At 42.2% G+C, this 14,145-nt stretch overlaps 1 protein-coding gene across 8 annotated transcripts in view; it reads left to right on the top strand.

Annotated features, from left to right (window-relative positions):
- TNRC18 (trinucleotide repeat containing 18) overlaps positions 1-14,145 on the top strand; it is a 753,175-nt gene that overhangs the window by 582,985 nt on the left and 156,045 nt on the right. For 7 of the 8 annotated variants that reach the window (XM_073558135.1, XM_073558139.1, XM_073558141.1 and 4 more), the window contains one exon: positions 9,607-9,747. The exons of the other annotated variant lie outside the window; for it this stretch is intronic. In XM_073558135.1, the coding sequence (XP_073414236.1) occupies positions 9,607-9,747 (141 nt within the window). The remainder of the gene's footprint in view (positions 1-9,606; positions 9,748-14,145) is intronic. 8 annotated transcript variants of the gene reach the window in all.

Raw genomic sequence — 14,145 nt, 5'->3', positions numbered from 1 at the left:
ACAATAGCCATCACCAACACGGGATGAATCAGCCAATTCAATAATTTGGTAGCTGAGGGCAAATACCCTAGAAAAATATCATACCAATGATGAGAGGTAGCATCAGCAATAATCGATCCCATTTTTACAATCTTATCTGCTATAATAGTGGTGCTTATCACATGCATTTGTATAGTTCTATTTAATTGAGTAATCATATATTTTCCTTCTTCTGATTGTTCAATTATATGTTTCAATTTCGTTAAATTTACCTCCCAATTATTGATTTCTAATGTTGTTGTTTCCCACTCAATAGTGGCAGCAGTTGTTACATCTGAGCTTAACAGAAAAGTTCGATTTTCCCATTGTAGTGCAGTTACATTTCTTAGGCATCCCACATAAGGTACTATCATTCCAGAGATTATTGGAACATCCGTTATTACACATACCTCTTGTGGGGCTATTTCAATCAACATTCTATATGAGGTTGGCAAAATGATGAATTCACATACATTCATAGTATTTTGTAACAAACATGGTTCATATACGGCTGATTGTAACCTGCAAATTTTCCCCTCTAAAGTATCCTCACATAAACTTAAATCATGAGTACGATTATTTTTATCAATATATAACCCATTAAACTTGGGCATCCATAACCACTGTTGTCCAGGAATACCTAATAATAATGGCATCACTACAAATCTACACATTACTTGTTGATTGGTTACATTATAAACAATCAATAGTCCTGAACACAAAGTGTCGTTGCAAACCATCTTAGGAGCTTCTATTCTTAACCAGGAAACCTTGGGGATTGTATTTTTAAATACGGTCCTCCAGACTAACTCATTCCCAGTCATAAGTTGAGTTTGCATATTATTCTTCTGCTGAATTTGATATATAGCTTGCAGCGTACATATTGTCCAGTTAACTATTATGCTAACATTAGTATTAATTTCTAAATTTAAAGTATCTGAAACATTTTTCATTTGTAAAAGAAAAGTATCCATTTGTAATGCTTGCTTCCAAGGACGCCAAATAGTAGGCATCCATCTACCTTGTATAGTCAAAGCATCTTGGATATCTTTTCCGGCATTATGCATTTTATTTGCCAAAGTTTCAATATCAAATGAGTTCAAAGTCCCAGTCACAGCCCCGATTCCTCCCAATACTGTATCATACCATGCCCTTTTACCCCTATAATGGCATGCAGGAGTAGGTGGGAAGATTATTTTGGCTGCAACGACAGTCTTCTGCGATTGAGTTCCTGTTTTTACACATGATGTGGGAATCTTCTTCATCTGTCCTGGATCAGCTTTAGTCTGTGACATCAGATACACCCGGAGTATCCTTCCCCATGATACACATGATAAACTAGGTATCCCACAGCATAGTCCTGTTCCGTTATAGGTTCCCGTGTGATTATTACAAGGCGGATATTTCTGTCCTGTCATCGCTACCATCTGACGATTGGTGGCATTACCACAAAATATAATCATAGTTTTGTTTAAAGTAAAAGTGAACTCAGTTTTATTCTCCCCTTTTGAACTATAATTATCCCATATCGACTGATCAAAGGTTAATTGTTCAGTCGTCCAACAAATAATATGATCTTCAGCTTGAATATTCAAAGTGTCATTACTATCAGCTGAGTATATAGTAGACTTAGTCCCATTATAATACCACGGTCGGGGATATTTTGCAGTTATGGTGAGATTAACGTCAAAAATCACTTGTGGTGAGTTTTCCCCAACCTCCACATCCGGCATTTTCATTCGGGGTGGTTCGGTTGTATTCCTTCCAATCTCCTGGCCTCGGAACGTACTCCTTCCTGAATTTTGTAGTCAGACAGATTCCAGGAGTCCAGGCACCGATGCTGTCCAAACACGCGAGCCCAAGGATTCCACTTAACCATATTTGAAGATTTGGAATCTATGAAATCAATAATCAACATTATTCTCTCAAATAACATTTTTCTTGTGGGATATATTCCCATTTTTCCACTCCTGGCCTCATAATTAACAGGGTATGGTCTTTGCCTACTGCTATCACTTCAGCCTCTGAAGGCGGTCCTTGGGTATTTTGAACCCAGATTTTGGCTCCCACATTAGTGATGTTAGAAGAGCCAAAACCTTTTGAGCCTCTGATCGTTAATTCTGAAGGGGCTGTTCCCTCTTGCACATCTGACAAATTTATTGGAATCAAAAGCATTTGCGCAATACGCTGTCCTTTCTCCAAAATTAGAGGCTCATTCCCCAAATTTATCATCAATACTTTGATTTCTCCTTGATAATCTGCATCTATGACTCCTCCCACCACCATGGCCCCCTTTAATGCCAAACTAGACCTAGTGGCTATCTGTCCATAGTGGTCCTTTGGAATCTGACACCCCAATCCTGTAGCTATTGGTTTTACTTTCCCCTGTGGGATCACAACAGTTTCCAATGCACTCAAATCCAAACCTGCTGAATGTGGAGTTGCTCGTTCCGGTATTCGTGCTTCTTGATCAGTTTTCCACCATATGACGGACCTTATAAGGTGTGCCTCATGTATGGTGAGATTGGGTGTAAGCATCCTCATGAGAGGAGTCATAGAGTCTGTGATAGGCCTGTTGTTAATTATCTGTAAAGCCTCACTCAAATTGTCTCTCCATTGTCCATACTGTGTATCAGATTGATTAAGTTTTCTCAATGTGGATTTTAATAATCCATTCATTCTTTCCACCAAACCTGCTGCTTGTGGATAGTAAGGCATATGATATACCCATTGTATATTGTTGTCCTGAGCATATTTTTTAATGGCATCTCCAGTGAAATGAGATCCATTATCAGTTTGAATTTGTAAGGGGACCCCATAATACTGTGTTATTATCTCTAAGGTCCGCTCTGTGCTCCATTGGGTGGCTGCTTTACACGGAAAGCCCACCATCAGTCCTGAATATGTATCTACCGCAGTACAGACATACTTACACCCCCTACTCTCTGACAAAGGGCCGATGAAATCCATTTGCCATATCTGAGCAGGTAACTGGCCTCTGCCTATGTGTCCCATTACGGTGTGTGGTACCTCTCGTTTTTGTGAATGTTGACATATTGGGCAATGTTGTATAGTTTGTTTTATTATGTCAAGTGTCAGAGGCACACCTCTCTCCTGGGCCCACCTGTAAGTGGCTTTTTCTCCAAGATGTCCGCTTTTCTGATGAGCCCAAACGGCTGTACCTTGCAGCCATGCTTCTTTTTCTCCAGCATCAATCTCAGTAGTATTTTGTCGAATAGCAGCTGCTTTATCTGCTTCAGAGTTAAACAAACGTTCAAGTGAGTCAATTGGCATATGAGCATCAACATGAAAGACAGTGGTAGGTGTCTCTTGCACCATTTCCTCCAAATATTGCCACACTTCCCTACCCCAAATTTCTTTACCATGAATCATCCAATTATGCTTTTTCCATCCCATCATCCATGTTGCTAAACCATTTGCCACTGACCATGAGTCAGTGAAAACATGACATTGTCTCCCTTTTTCAAAAGCTATTGCTAGGAAAACAGCATATAGTTCAGCATATTGACTACTTTTTCCCTCTCCTTCCATTTGGAGATGCTTTTCCAACTTTGGATTATAAGCAACACTTTTCCATAGTCTCTTCCCTCCTACATACCTAGCTGAACCATCAGTAAACCAAGCATGCTCTTGCTGGTCTGCAGTTAGATCCTCATAGGTTTTTCCCCATTTTACAGGGGATTCCTCCATCATAGATGCTTTTTCAAGTGGGTTGACTATGTCATCCCCAATTTCTGCAACTTTCTCATGGAGGGTGGCGGTCCCGCCTTCCCCTTTTTTTCGCTCTTTCAGAGACATACCACTTCCATTTGATAATACTTTGTTCCTATGCATATCCTACCCTATTGGTTTTAGGGTTAGACAATACCCATTGCATTATAGGTATTGTTGGTCTTAATAAGACTTCATGTCCTAAAGTTAGCTGTTCTGTTTCTACCAATGCCCAATAACAAGCTAGCAATTGTTGTTCTAATGGAGTATACTTTTCTCCAGCATCAGGGAGTTTTCGATTCCAAAATCCTAAGGGAACTCTTTTTCCCCCTTGTTTTTGCCATAATGACCAATTTGCATACATATTTTGTACTGATACATGCAATTCTACACTCCCCGCTGCCATTGGCCATAAATCTACAGCTTGTTGTATGGCCTCTTTCACCATCTCAAAAGCAGTTTGTTGTTCTTCCCCCCCAATGGAATTCATATTTCTTCCTCGTCACTTTATACAAAGGAGACAGCATTTGTCCTAAATGAGGTATATGCTGTCTCCAAAATCCAAATAGCCCAATATAAGATTGAGTCTCTTGCTTAGACTTGGGAGTAGGGAAATTAATAATCTTCTGTTTAGCTTGTGGCAAGATTTCCCTATGTCCTTTATTCCATTGGATTCCAAGGAATTTTACAACTTGAGCCGGTCCTTGGACCTTTGCCTCATTTATTTCCCATTCTTTGCTCCTCATATGCACCAAAAGTTTTTCCAATTGTGATTTCACTGCCTGCTCCTCATTTCCTTGTATCATTATATCATCAATATAATGAGAAATTTGCATATCTGAGGGCAAGGAGAACTGATCTAGATGTTCTGCCACCGTCCGGTGACAAATAGTAGGGCTATGAAGCCATCCTTGAGGCAATCTGGTCATGGTATACTGTCGACCTAACCAGGTAAAAGCAAATTGATCCTGCGCCTTTTCCTCTATTGGTATGGTGAAGAAGGCATTAGCCAAGTCTATCACTGCATACCACGTCCCTTCATGGGTTTGAATATTTTCTACAATGGTGATAGTGTCCGGTACAGCCGCAGTCAAGGGGGGAGTATGTTTGTTCAATTCCCTGTAATCCACTGTCATACGCCAGGAGCCATCACTCTTTTTAACTGGCCAGACTGGATTATTCCATGCAGTAGTAGTGGTACGCATGACTCCTGCGTCCACCAGATTTTTAATTGTTTCAGTAATCTCTTTGTGTCCCCCTGGTATTCGATACTGTTTCATTGCCACCATTTTAGTAGCAGGAGGGATATGTACAGGGGGCATTTTTACTTTTCCTATCGTTACAGGTCTCATTTGTATTTCTGCCATTTTTACTCCAAAGGAGAATTTTCCAGCCGATAAATTTAAAGTCATTCCTTTTAAAACATCAATTTCCAATATATATTCTGGAATGGGTACTACTAAAACACGGTAATTTCTTATCGGTAAGTTTCCTATTTTCAAAGCAACTTGTGTTTGTACTCCGGTGATTACCTGTCCTCCTAGTCCAGCAATTTTAATTTTTGGACCTCTGAATTTTGTGGGAATACCTTTTTTCCTTATTAATTTTTCCTCTTCTCTTGCAATATTTATTTTGGGCTATTTTTACAGCTGCCTTTTCTGCAATATTCTGGTAATGCTCTAACTTATCTTTGAGCAGACGGGTATTGCAATCCAGCACCACTTTCTGCCCTCCTAGCTCTGCAACTTTTTGTTCCAATTGAGAGCACTTCCTCTGCATTTGTTGATTCCGCTCATGCATCGCGCGATATGCACTGAGCAGAATCCAAGTTCGTCGCCCAAGCGACACAACATCACCCGCCTTGGCGGGGACACCCATGAGTACATTAACAACATCATGGGTTCCCTTTGCAGGGAAAACCTCGAGTAACTAAACAACATCGAGGGGTTATCTGCATCACCTGCCTTTGCAGGGATCCCCATGAGTAAACCAACAACATCATGGGTTAACTGCATCACCTGCCTTTGCAGGGAAAACAAATCCACATACGCCGTCCTAAAAACTCTACATCACCCCTGAGTACTTTAACAACATCAGTGGGTTCACTACCTTTAAAGGGAAGGTGCCATCCAAAAAAAATTTTTTCAGCAATTGAAAAAATGTAAAGAATTAATGTTTACATTTTCTTAAAAAATATTATCGTTTGTTTTTAATTTTGCAAAATATGAAAAATAATTTTAAAAAGTTTGGCATTTCCACTTGTTAACACTAGGGGGAGCAGCTACTGAAATCTGGCACAAAAACCTATGACATCTATAGACACAGTGAGCAGCCATTTTGATGGGGCTTGCAAAGTTACTGACTGTCTTTGCATGTAAAGTCTGGATCAGAACAGGCCATCAATCAGCAGACATGTTTCCTGGATTTCTGTGGAGCAGACAAGCAGACGGTCCATCCATGTGAATAAAACACAGCGCTCTTTGTACAATCCCTGGCACCGAACAGGGCGCCCCCCACAGACCAGCACACTGCTCTCCTGAAATACTCTGTGCTGCTGTCGCCCTGCTCCTTCCACCATACATCAGGCCCCTGTCCCCTCGGTTTCACACATCGCCAGGACGGGATCTGAGGAGAGGAATGGGGTCTTCGGTCACCGAGGATGGCAGGCAGCAAGGATTCTGGGAGCAGAGTGACAGCAGCACAGAGTATTTCAGGAGAGCAGTATCACACGGGATAGGATTAGATACACGGCTCAGCAGGCAGCATCACACAGGAGAGGATTAGATACACGGCTCAGAATACAGTATCACACAGGATAGGATTAGATACACGGCTCAGCAGTCAGTATCACACAGGATAGGATTACATACACGGCTCAGCAGTCAGTATCACACAGGAGAGGATTAGATACACGGCTCAGCAGGCAGTATCACACAGGAGAGGATTAGATACATGGCTCAGCAGGCAGTATCACACAGAAGAGGATTAGATGCACGGCTCAGCAGGCAGTATCACACAGAAGAGGATTAGATGCACGGCTCAGCAATCAGTATCACACAGGAGAGGATTAGATACAAGGCTCAGCAGTCAGTATCACACAGGAGAGGATTAGATACACGGCTCAGCAGAAAGTATCACACAGGAGAGGATTAGATACCCGGCTCAGAATACAGTATCACACAGGATAGGATTAGATACACGGCTCAGCAGTCAGTATCACACAGGATAGGATTACATACACGGCTCAGCAGTCAGTATCACACAGGAGAGGATTAGATACACGGCTCAGCAGTCAGTATCACACAGGAGAGGATTAGATACACGGCTCAGCAGGCAGTATCACACAGGATAGGGTTAGATACACGGCTCAGCAGGCAGTATCACACAGGAGAGGATTAGATAAACGGCTCAGCAGGCAGTATCACACAGAAGAGGATTAGATGCACGGCTCAGCAGGCAGTATCACACAGAAGAGGATTAGATGCACGGCTCAGCAGTCAGTATCACACAGAAGAGGATTAGATGCACGGCTCAGCAGGCAGTATCACACAGGAGAGGATTAGATACACGGCTCAGCAGACAGTATTACAGATATGCCCACACTGGTGAAACTTCCAGCCCCCCCCAATTATACACAAGACTATGGCCTGTATAAGTCACTGTCCTCCTCAGACAGCCATAAAAGCAAAGGTGTCAGATTACCGGAGATCACTGGGGCTGTGAGTGAGGAGGCGGAGACAGAGCAGGAGGACGCTGGAGCAAGAAGCACAGGGCTGAGCCTGGAGTAAGCAGGACAGAGGAGCATAGATGAAAGTCACCCGCACTCACCACTCTCCATCCTCCGGCTCCAGTGAGCGCTTCTCTCCTCTGCTGACCACCTTCTCCTTTTCTTCAGCCTCTCCTCACAACACAGGACCCGTTATGCCACAAGTGGTCCTGTGATAGAGGGTAAGTGGAGCTCAGCAGATAGCACTGGGCTACAGTAAAATGGCGCCCAGCCACACCTACAGCAGTGAATGGTGCAGCCCACAGGGGCGTGCCCAGTTCTCTGCTACTGAGGCTGCAATGTGCGGTCGGAAGCCGACCGCAGTTTCCTATGTGCAGGGACGGCCATATTTGCAGACTGTATGAGTCCTCCACAGATCTGCAAATCAAGATGTCAGCGCCCAGTGGCTACATGAAAACATTATTACAAACAAACCATAAATCCTGGTTAGTACAACATTTGCTGAAACAACATGTTTTGTAACTTACTATTTTTTTGCAAATTATATAAAATTGCGGCACCTTCCCTTTAAGCTTACTAGACCACTGTTCCGCCAGTCCAGAACTGCTCAACTCATGTGCCAATACATTATACGGTGCCTCAGTCCAACCGGGCACATCCACTACATCCTCCTGCTTTTCCTTTCGTTTCTTAAACATATTGAAAAAGATCCTGCCGACTACGCCAATTTATGTCTTGCTAAATTTTCTCCCAAAATAGGTTATTTACCTTAACTTACGTAGCGCTCACTGGCATCCCAACCAGGCAAAGATTATTGACAATCTTTTATTTTAGCAAGCAATCATTTTGTTTTACATAGCACATGAATAGTCTCATTGATTTAAAAACGACAGTTATGACATGAAAGATTTCAGCATCAATAATAATTACCGAGTTATTGTAGCATCACCCTTCACATCGGGGGACCTCGATCAGCGGGAAGGGGTTTTCCTCGGTCAGCATCACAGACTAAGTGCGTCCACTTGAATCGTCTGGAAAGTCCCTACCCGCTGAGGAGGTCAGTACTTTTTATAATATTAATTGGAATGATCACGCACTGACATGCGCAGTGAATCAGGTTTCACCTTGATCACGCGCTGTCATGCGCAGTAACTTGTTTTTTCTCACATTCCTCCTTTATCTCAGTTGGTTTGGTTCTCACATTCCTCCCTTCCAACTCCCACAACAATGCCTGAGCAGGTGGTTGCTTTTCACATTCCTGAGTGTGTGCTCTCCTCATGGTAGGAAAAGTTCAGATTCCGGTCACAATCCATAGTATCCAAATGGATGTTTCAATGTACTGCAATCACTATCTTATTGACTGGATGCCTATCTATACCAGTCTCTCACTCATGCATATCCCATTTGTATCACAGTAATTTATCTAAACTTTTTATACCATACAATATAAAGTTAAAAATTTCAAAATTTTCTTTTTTTTTTGTCAGTATGTGGATATTTTCATAAATATACGTAAATCATATCGACCTGAATTTATCACTATTAAGTACAACGTGTCACAAAATCAATCACTAGGGTATGTTAAAGCGTTCCAGAGTTCTTACCACATAAAGTGACACTGGTCAAAATTTAAAAAAATTGGCGCGGTCAGGAAGTTAACAGGCTGGGTGTTTGAAGTGGTTAAAATACAAATTAAAAAAACAGTGACAGAACTGTTTTTGTTTATATTCTTTTCCATAAAGAGTTAAACATTTGTAACTTTTGTCTACCCCAAAATGATGCTGCTGACAAAAAAGTCTGGCATAAAAATAAAAACTGGCTGTGACGCCAAAGGGTTAAATCCAACGAGCAGATCGAACAGCTGCTTGATTATTATTTTTTCAAGGGAGCCACTCAAGAATTTATCTACACTACATATTGTAAACTAAAAAACTATATGAAGCTAAGAGAAGGTATTAAGGATCTAGCAGAAGTGAAAGTCAATGAAATATATTTTTATTGCTGCTAACATTTGGTTGCATAAACAAGTCAGACTGATGCTGGTTGTGCCACAAAATTACTTTGAATGCAATGTCATCTGATATCCATGTGTATATAATACCTGACATGTTTTCTCTGTTTTTCTCCAGAAGAAAAAGTTTGAGACTTCTTGCTTGGCTTCCCCAGATATGTGTGGTTCTTTGCCCCAGAAAAAACTAAGTGGAATTAATTCCATGCAATGTAGTCGGAAAAATAAATTGAAGTTAAACCCCAAAAGTTTGAAAGAAGAGGTAAGAATACTTGTAAAATTAATTGGGAATAAGAAATCTATGTAAGGCCTCTTTCAGACGTCCCAGTCTCCGGCACGTGTGGTGACAGTTTTCACATGTACATGAGACATTTACACACGTAGACCCATTCAAGTGAATGGGTCTGTGCAAATGTCATTGTGTTTCCTTGAACCGTGTGTCCGTGGGCAAAATACGCTGACATGTCCGTTTTTAACAGCAGCACGGGCCACAAAACGTCCCACACACGTGCACACTGATGACACATGGATGACGTGTACCAGCGACTGGGAAGCAGCGGTACTGTTAGTGCCGTGTGCTGAAGACCACTCTCCTCATTCTCCACTCTTCGCTCTGCGATCAGCAAGGGCAGAGGAGAATGTTGAGAGTTATATTCAACTAATAACAGCGAGAGCAGGCATGGGATTACTACATCCATCAGCCTACACTTGCTGCCGCTAATAATAGTGAAAGCATGCAGCGTCTGATGGGAGTATTCATAAATAAACAAATAAAACGATGTCCCTGTATTTTTGATAACCAGCCAGGCAAAACTGACACCTGGGGGCTGCAATGCTTAGCTGTCAGCTTTAGCAAGGCTGGTTATCAAGAATAGAGGGGTCCATATGCTATTTTGTTAATTATTTTTGACGATCAGCCTTGCTAAAGCAGACAGCTTGGGGCTTGGTATCCTCAGGCTGGAAAGGGTCCATGGATATTCCCCTCCCCCCTCTTCCAGCCTAAAAATAGCAACCCACAGCTGCCCAGGAAAGACGCGACTATTAGATGTGCCAATTCTGGCGCTTTGCGCAGCTCTTACTGCTTGCCCTGTGGGTTGTCAAATAGTTAATATTTGTGGGGTTGATGTCATCTTTGCATTGTGCAGTGACATCAAACCCATGACTTAGTAATGGAGAGACGTCTATAAGACACCTATCCATTTCTAATCCTATAGTTGTATAGTAAATAAACACACAGCAAGTGTAAAGTCTCTTATTTGAAATGAAAATAAATCACACTTTTCCTTTTTATTCAAAAATAACAAACACGGTTATACTCACTTAACACCCATTCCTTTGAAGCCCTCATCTCCTGTAATAAAATAAAAATAAAAAACAACCATATCCCTCACCTGTCCGACATTCTGTCCCACGCCGTAATCCATGTCTGGGGATAAACAGTTTTCAACCTGGACCGTGCCAAAATGTGACCATCCAGGCTGAGAATCATTGATGAATGAGTTTCTGCGAGCGCAGCATCACTTACTAACTGTGACATCATCAAGTTTTTCACTGCTAACTGAGACTGCATTCCCTACCGGGCTGAACTACCGTGACCTCAGCATCGTGAGAAAAAGTTACTGAGTCCACTGCAGTTCAGCTCAGTGAGTTTACACCAGATCACTGTTTTTTTTATTTATTTACTTATATACTCCCATGAGCCTCCACCTGCTTTCGCTGTTAACAGCTGAATACAACTCTCCACATTCCCCCCGGCTTGCGCTGATCGCTGGCAGAGCAGGTGAGAATGATGAGAGCTGTCTTCGGCACCCAGCGCCGGGGAACAGCGCGAACAGTAGTGCTGCTTCCCAAGCGCCGGTACAGACATGGAGAAGTCGAATGTTGATTGACTGCACTCAATTGTTTGTCAGATTTAAACTTTCTTAGAACCAGGTACTCGGCTTGTGGAAGCAAAACCAAAACCATCCTGACAGGTGTAAGCAAACATACTTGCTCTATGGACTCCTATATATAATATATGCAAGATACATTGCATTAAACAGCATATTACCATAAACCATTGTATCATGACCTTTATTATAAATACATTAACACAACATGCTGGTGGAAAAATTTTCTGGCCACAGAAATCCATTAAAGTACAGAGATAAACAAAAATTCAGTAAAAACGCATGTATCAATTTTTTTTACACCAAAGCCACAGCTTAGGCAAAGCATATTAACCCCAAAATATCGGCTGTCCATTCAGGTACCTGAACGTCTAGCCCCAAGGCCGTGACCTACTGAAATAGGAAGGGAGGGTGGACAGCTCCAGGTAATTAAGACGCCGAAGACTAACACAGGTCCTCGGTGTCGCCATCTTTTAACCCCACGGTCCAACTATTTACTAAATAGTGTATCTTACCAGCAGCCGTAGCCGAGGAAGAAACTTAATCTTCCCCTGTGACGCCCAGCTGACTGGCTACACACCCAACCCTCCACCATCTTAGCTACCCTGTAGTGTAGGGAGGACTTGATGGGAAAAGCTTTTGTTCCCTCCAGTTAACCATTTCAGGAGAGGAACATCAATTAAATTATCAATTAAAGTTCTACTTCTCTTTTCTTGACTATCAAATTTTAAAAAAACTAATTCTAGTGCTCAGCTCAGTTTCAGGATTGCAACCACACCCACATCTGACGGGTTTGTATATAAAACTCCCCAAATGCCATATCACTTCATACACCAGAGAGATGCTCATTCAGGGCAGAAATGCGTTGTTTTTAAAAAGTTTTTTAAAAGCTTTTTATGTTAGTGCATGAGCACTTAAAAAAATTTTTTAGAATAAATTTAATTGTGAACGCGCAAGTGTAAGGCTGTGTGCACACGTCCGGAATTCCCGCGGATTTTATGCGTTTTTGCCGCAAAAACTTCACTTCACTTAAATTCAATGGAAGGCCAAACCAAACGTTTAGACAATACCTTAAGGGGTGATAAAAAGCTTCCCAAACAGCTAAAATTAGGGACAGACACCATAAAAATTGGCTTCAATTGACCCATAGTAGAAATTTGCTAATGGCACAGCAGCAGTCAGCCATGGGCCATGCATGAGATATCAGATTCTGGGCCAGCATTTAGAGATTTGACTTGAAGTCTATATTAAGACTTGGTGGTTAAGGGAGCTGTGTAAGCCTTCTTTGCTAGGAGCCCTGATACCGCATGCAACAGCTCAATTTTTTTTTTCCCTGTCACGCTCAGATAGCACAAACATCAGTTTCATAGAATACTATTGGTAGAAAAATGTAAGGATTATAATACAGGTAGTTGAGTGAAAGTAAGTGCAGGAATTTTTTTTATCCCTGTCACGCTCAGATAGCACAAACATCAGTTTCATAGAATACTATTGGTAGAAAAATGTAAGAATTGTAAGACAGGTAGTTGAGTGAAAGTAAGTGCAGGCCGGCCTGTCTGGGAGCCCTACTACTACAGGCAACATAAACGAAGAAAACCTAACTTAGTCTCCACATTTCAAAAAATTGTTTGTAACAGCAGTATCAATAGCAGGCACAGAAGCCACGAAAAAGGTGGCATAGACTGCAATAACGCAAGATCAATGCATGACACTAAAAACGACACCATCGCCTAGTCTGTGACTGGGTGCAAAAGTTATTGGACATCCATGACTTGTTCATTTTGATGAAAGTTAAGTGATCTACACTTTAAGCGTACAGCCAGATGCGCTTATCCTTCAGGACACTACCAGCAGCGCTGAAGACACGTTCTGAGAGAACGCTGCCTGCCGGGTTTGACAAAACCTTGAGGGCGTGACAAGCTAGCTCAGTCCACTCTCCCATTTTTGAAGACCAAAATGCAAAAGAGTCCAAATTCCCCCCGATGGCATTGATATTGAGCTCGAGATACTCCTGCACCATCCTTTCAAGTAGTTCACAATTTGTCAGACTTGTACTCTGTTCTGCTGGTGCATGGCCTGGTCTAAAAAATGTGTGAAATTTCTCACAGAAATTGCTTATGCCACTTACAGTGCTGCTGAAGCTAATGTTTTTGCTGTGATGCTTTGATGTTCCAGAGGTTGGAAGTCTAGAACTGTGATGCACAATGTGTGCTTCACTGCTGTCTTGGAGAAAACCACTCTTAACATTGTTTACAAGTGTGTTTCGATACTCCAGCACGCGTGTGTCCCTTTTTGGGAGGGGCATCTGGCAAAATTTGCTCTTTTACCATGGATCGAACAGAGTGGCAACCCTGTAGTCAGCACGATTTCTAACTCTAAGAATACGGGCATCGTGTTGAAGATAGTGCAGCAAAAGAAGGCGCTCTTGTGTCAGGCGCTTCCATGAGGTTCAAGTCCAAGGTGTGTTGGTGGCTGAGTAACACTTAAAGTTGCTTCCGCCATCCCCTGCCGCAAACAACGGACAAAAGAGAGAGGGAATCATTATCCTCTTCATCTTCTGACTGTTGCAAGTACATCACCTCTTCCTTCTCGTCATCAATTTATTCCTCGTCTTTTGCACCTTCACTAACAGTTTGTTTCCATGAGCCCCGGTTGACTGCTGTAATCCACCCTCCCGTGGCACCCGCCTGTACGATGACAGTGGGTGCTCTCATCCTCTGGCCCAGCTGCCTTTAGCAAGACTGCATGAACCAGGGCTCATACCACTGAAC

The sequence above is a fragment of the Dendrobates tinctorius genome, unplaced genomic scaffold, assembly GCF_039654945.1.
Source record: "Dendrobates tinctorius isolate UK_male_01 unplaced genomic scaffold, ASM3965494v1 ptg000254l, whole genome shotgun sequence".
In the NCBI taxonomy this organism is placed as follows: domain Eukaryota; kingdom Metazoa; phylum Chordata; class Amphibia; order Anura; family Dendrobatidae; genus Dendrobates; species Dendrobates tinctorius.
This window is presented reverse-complemented; position numbering and strand designations above follow the sequence as displayed.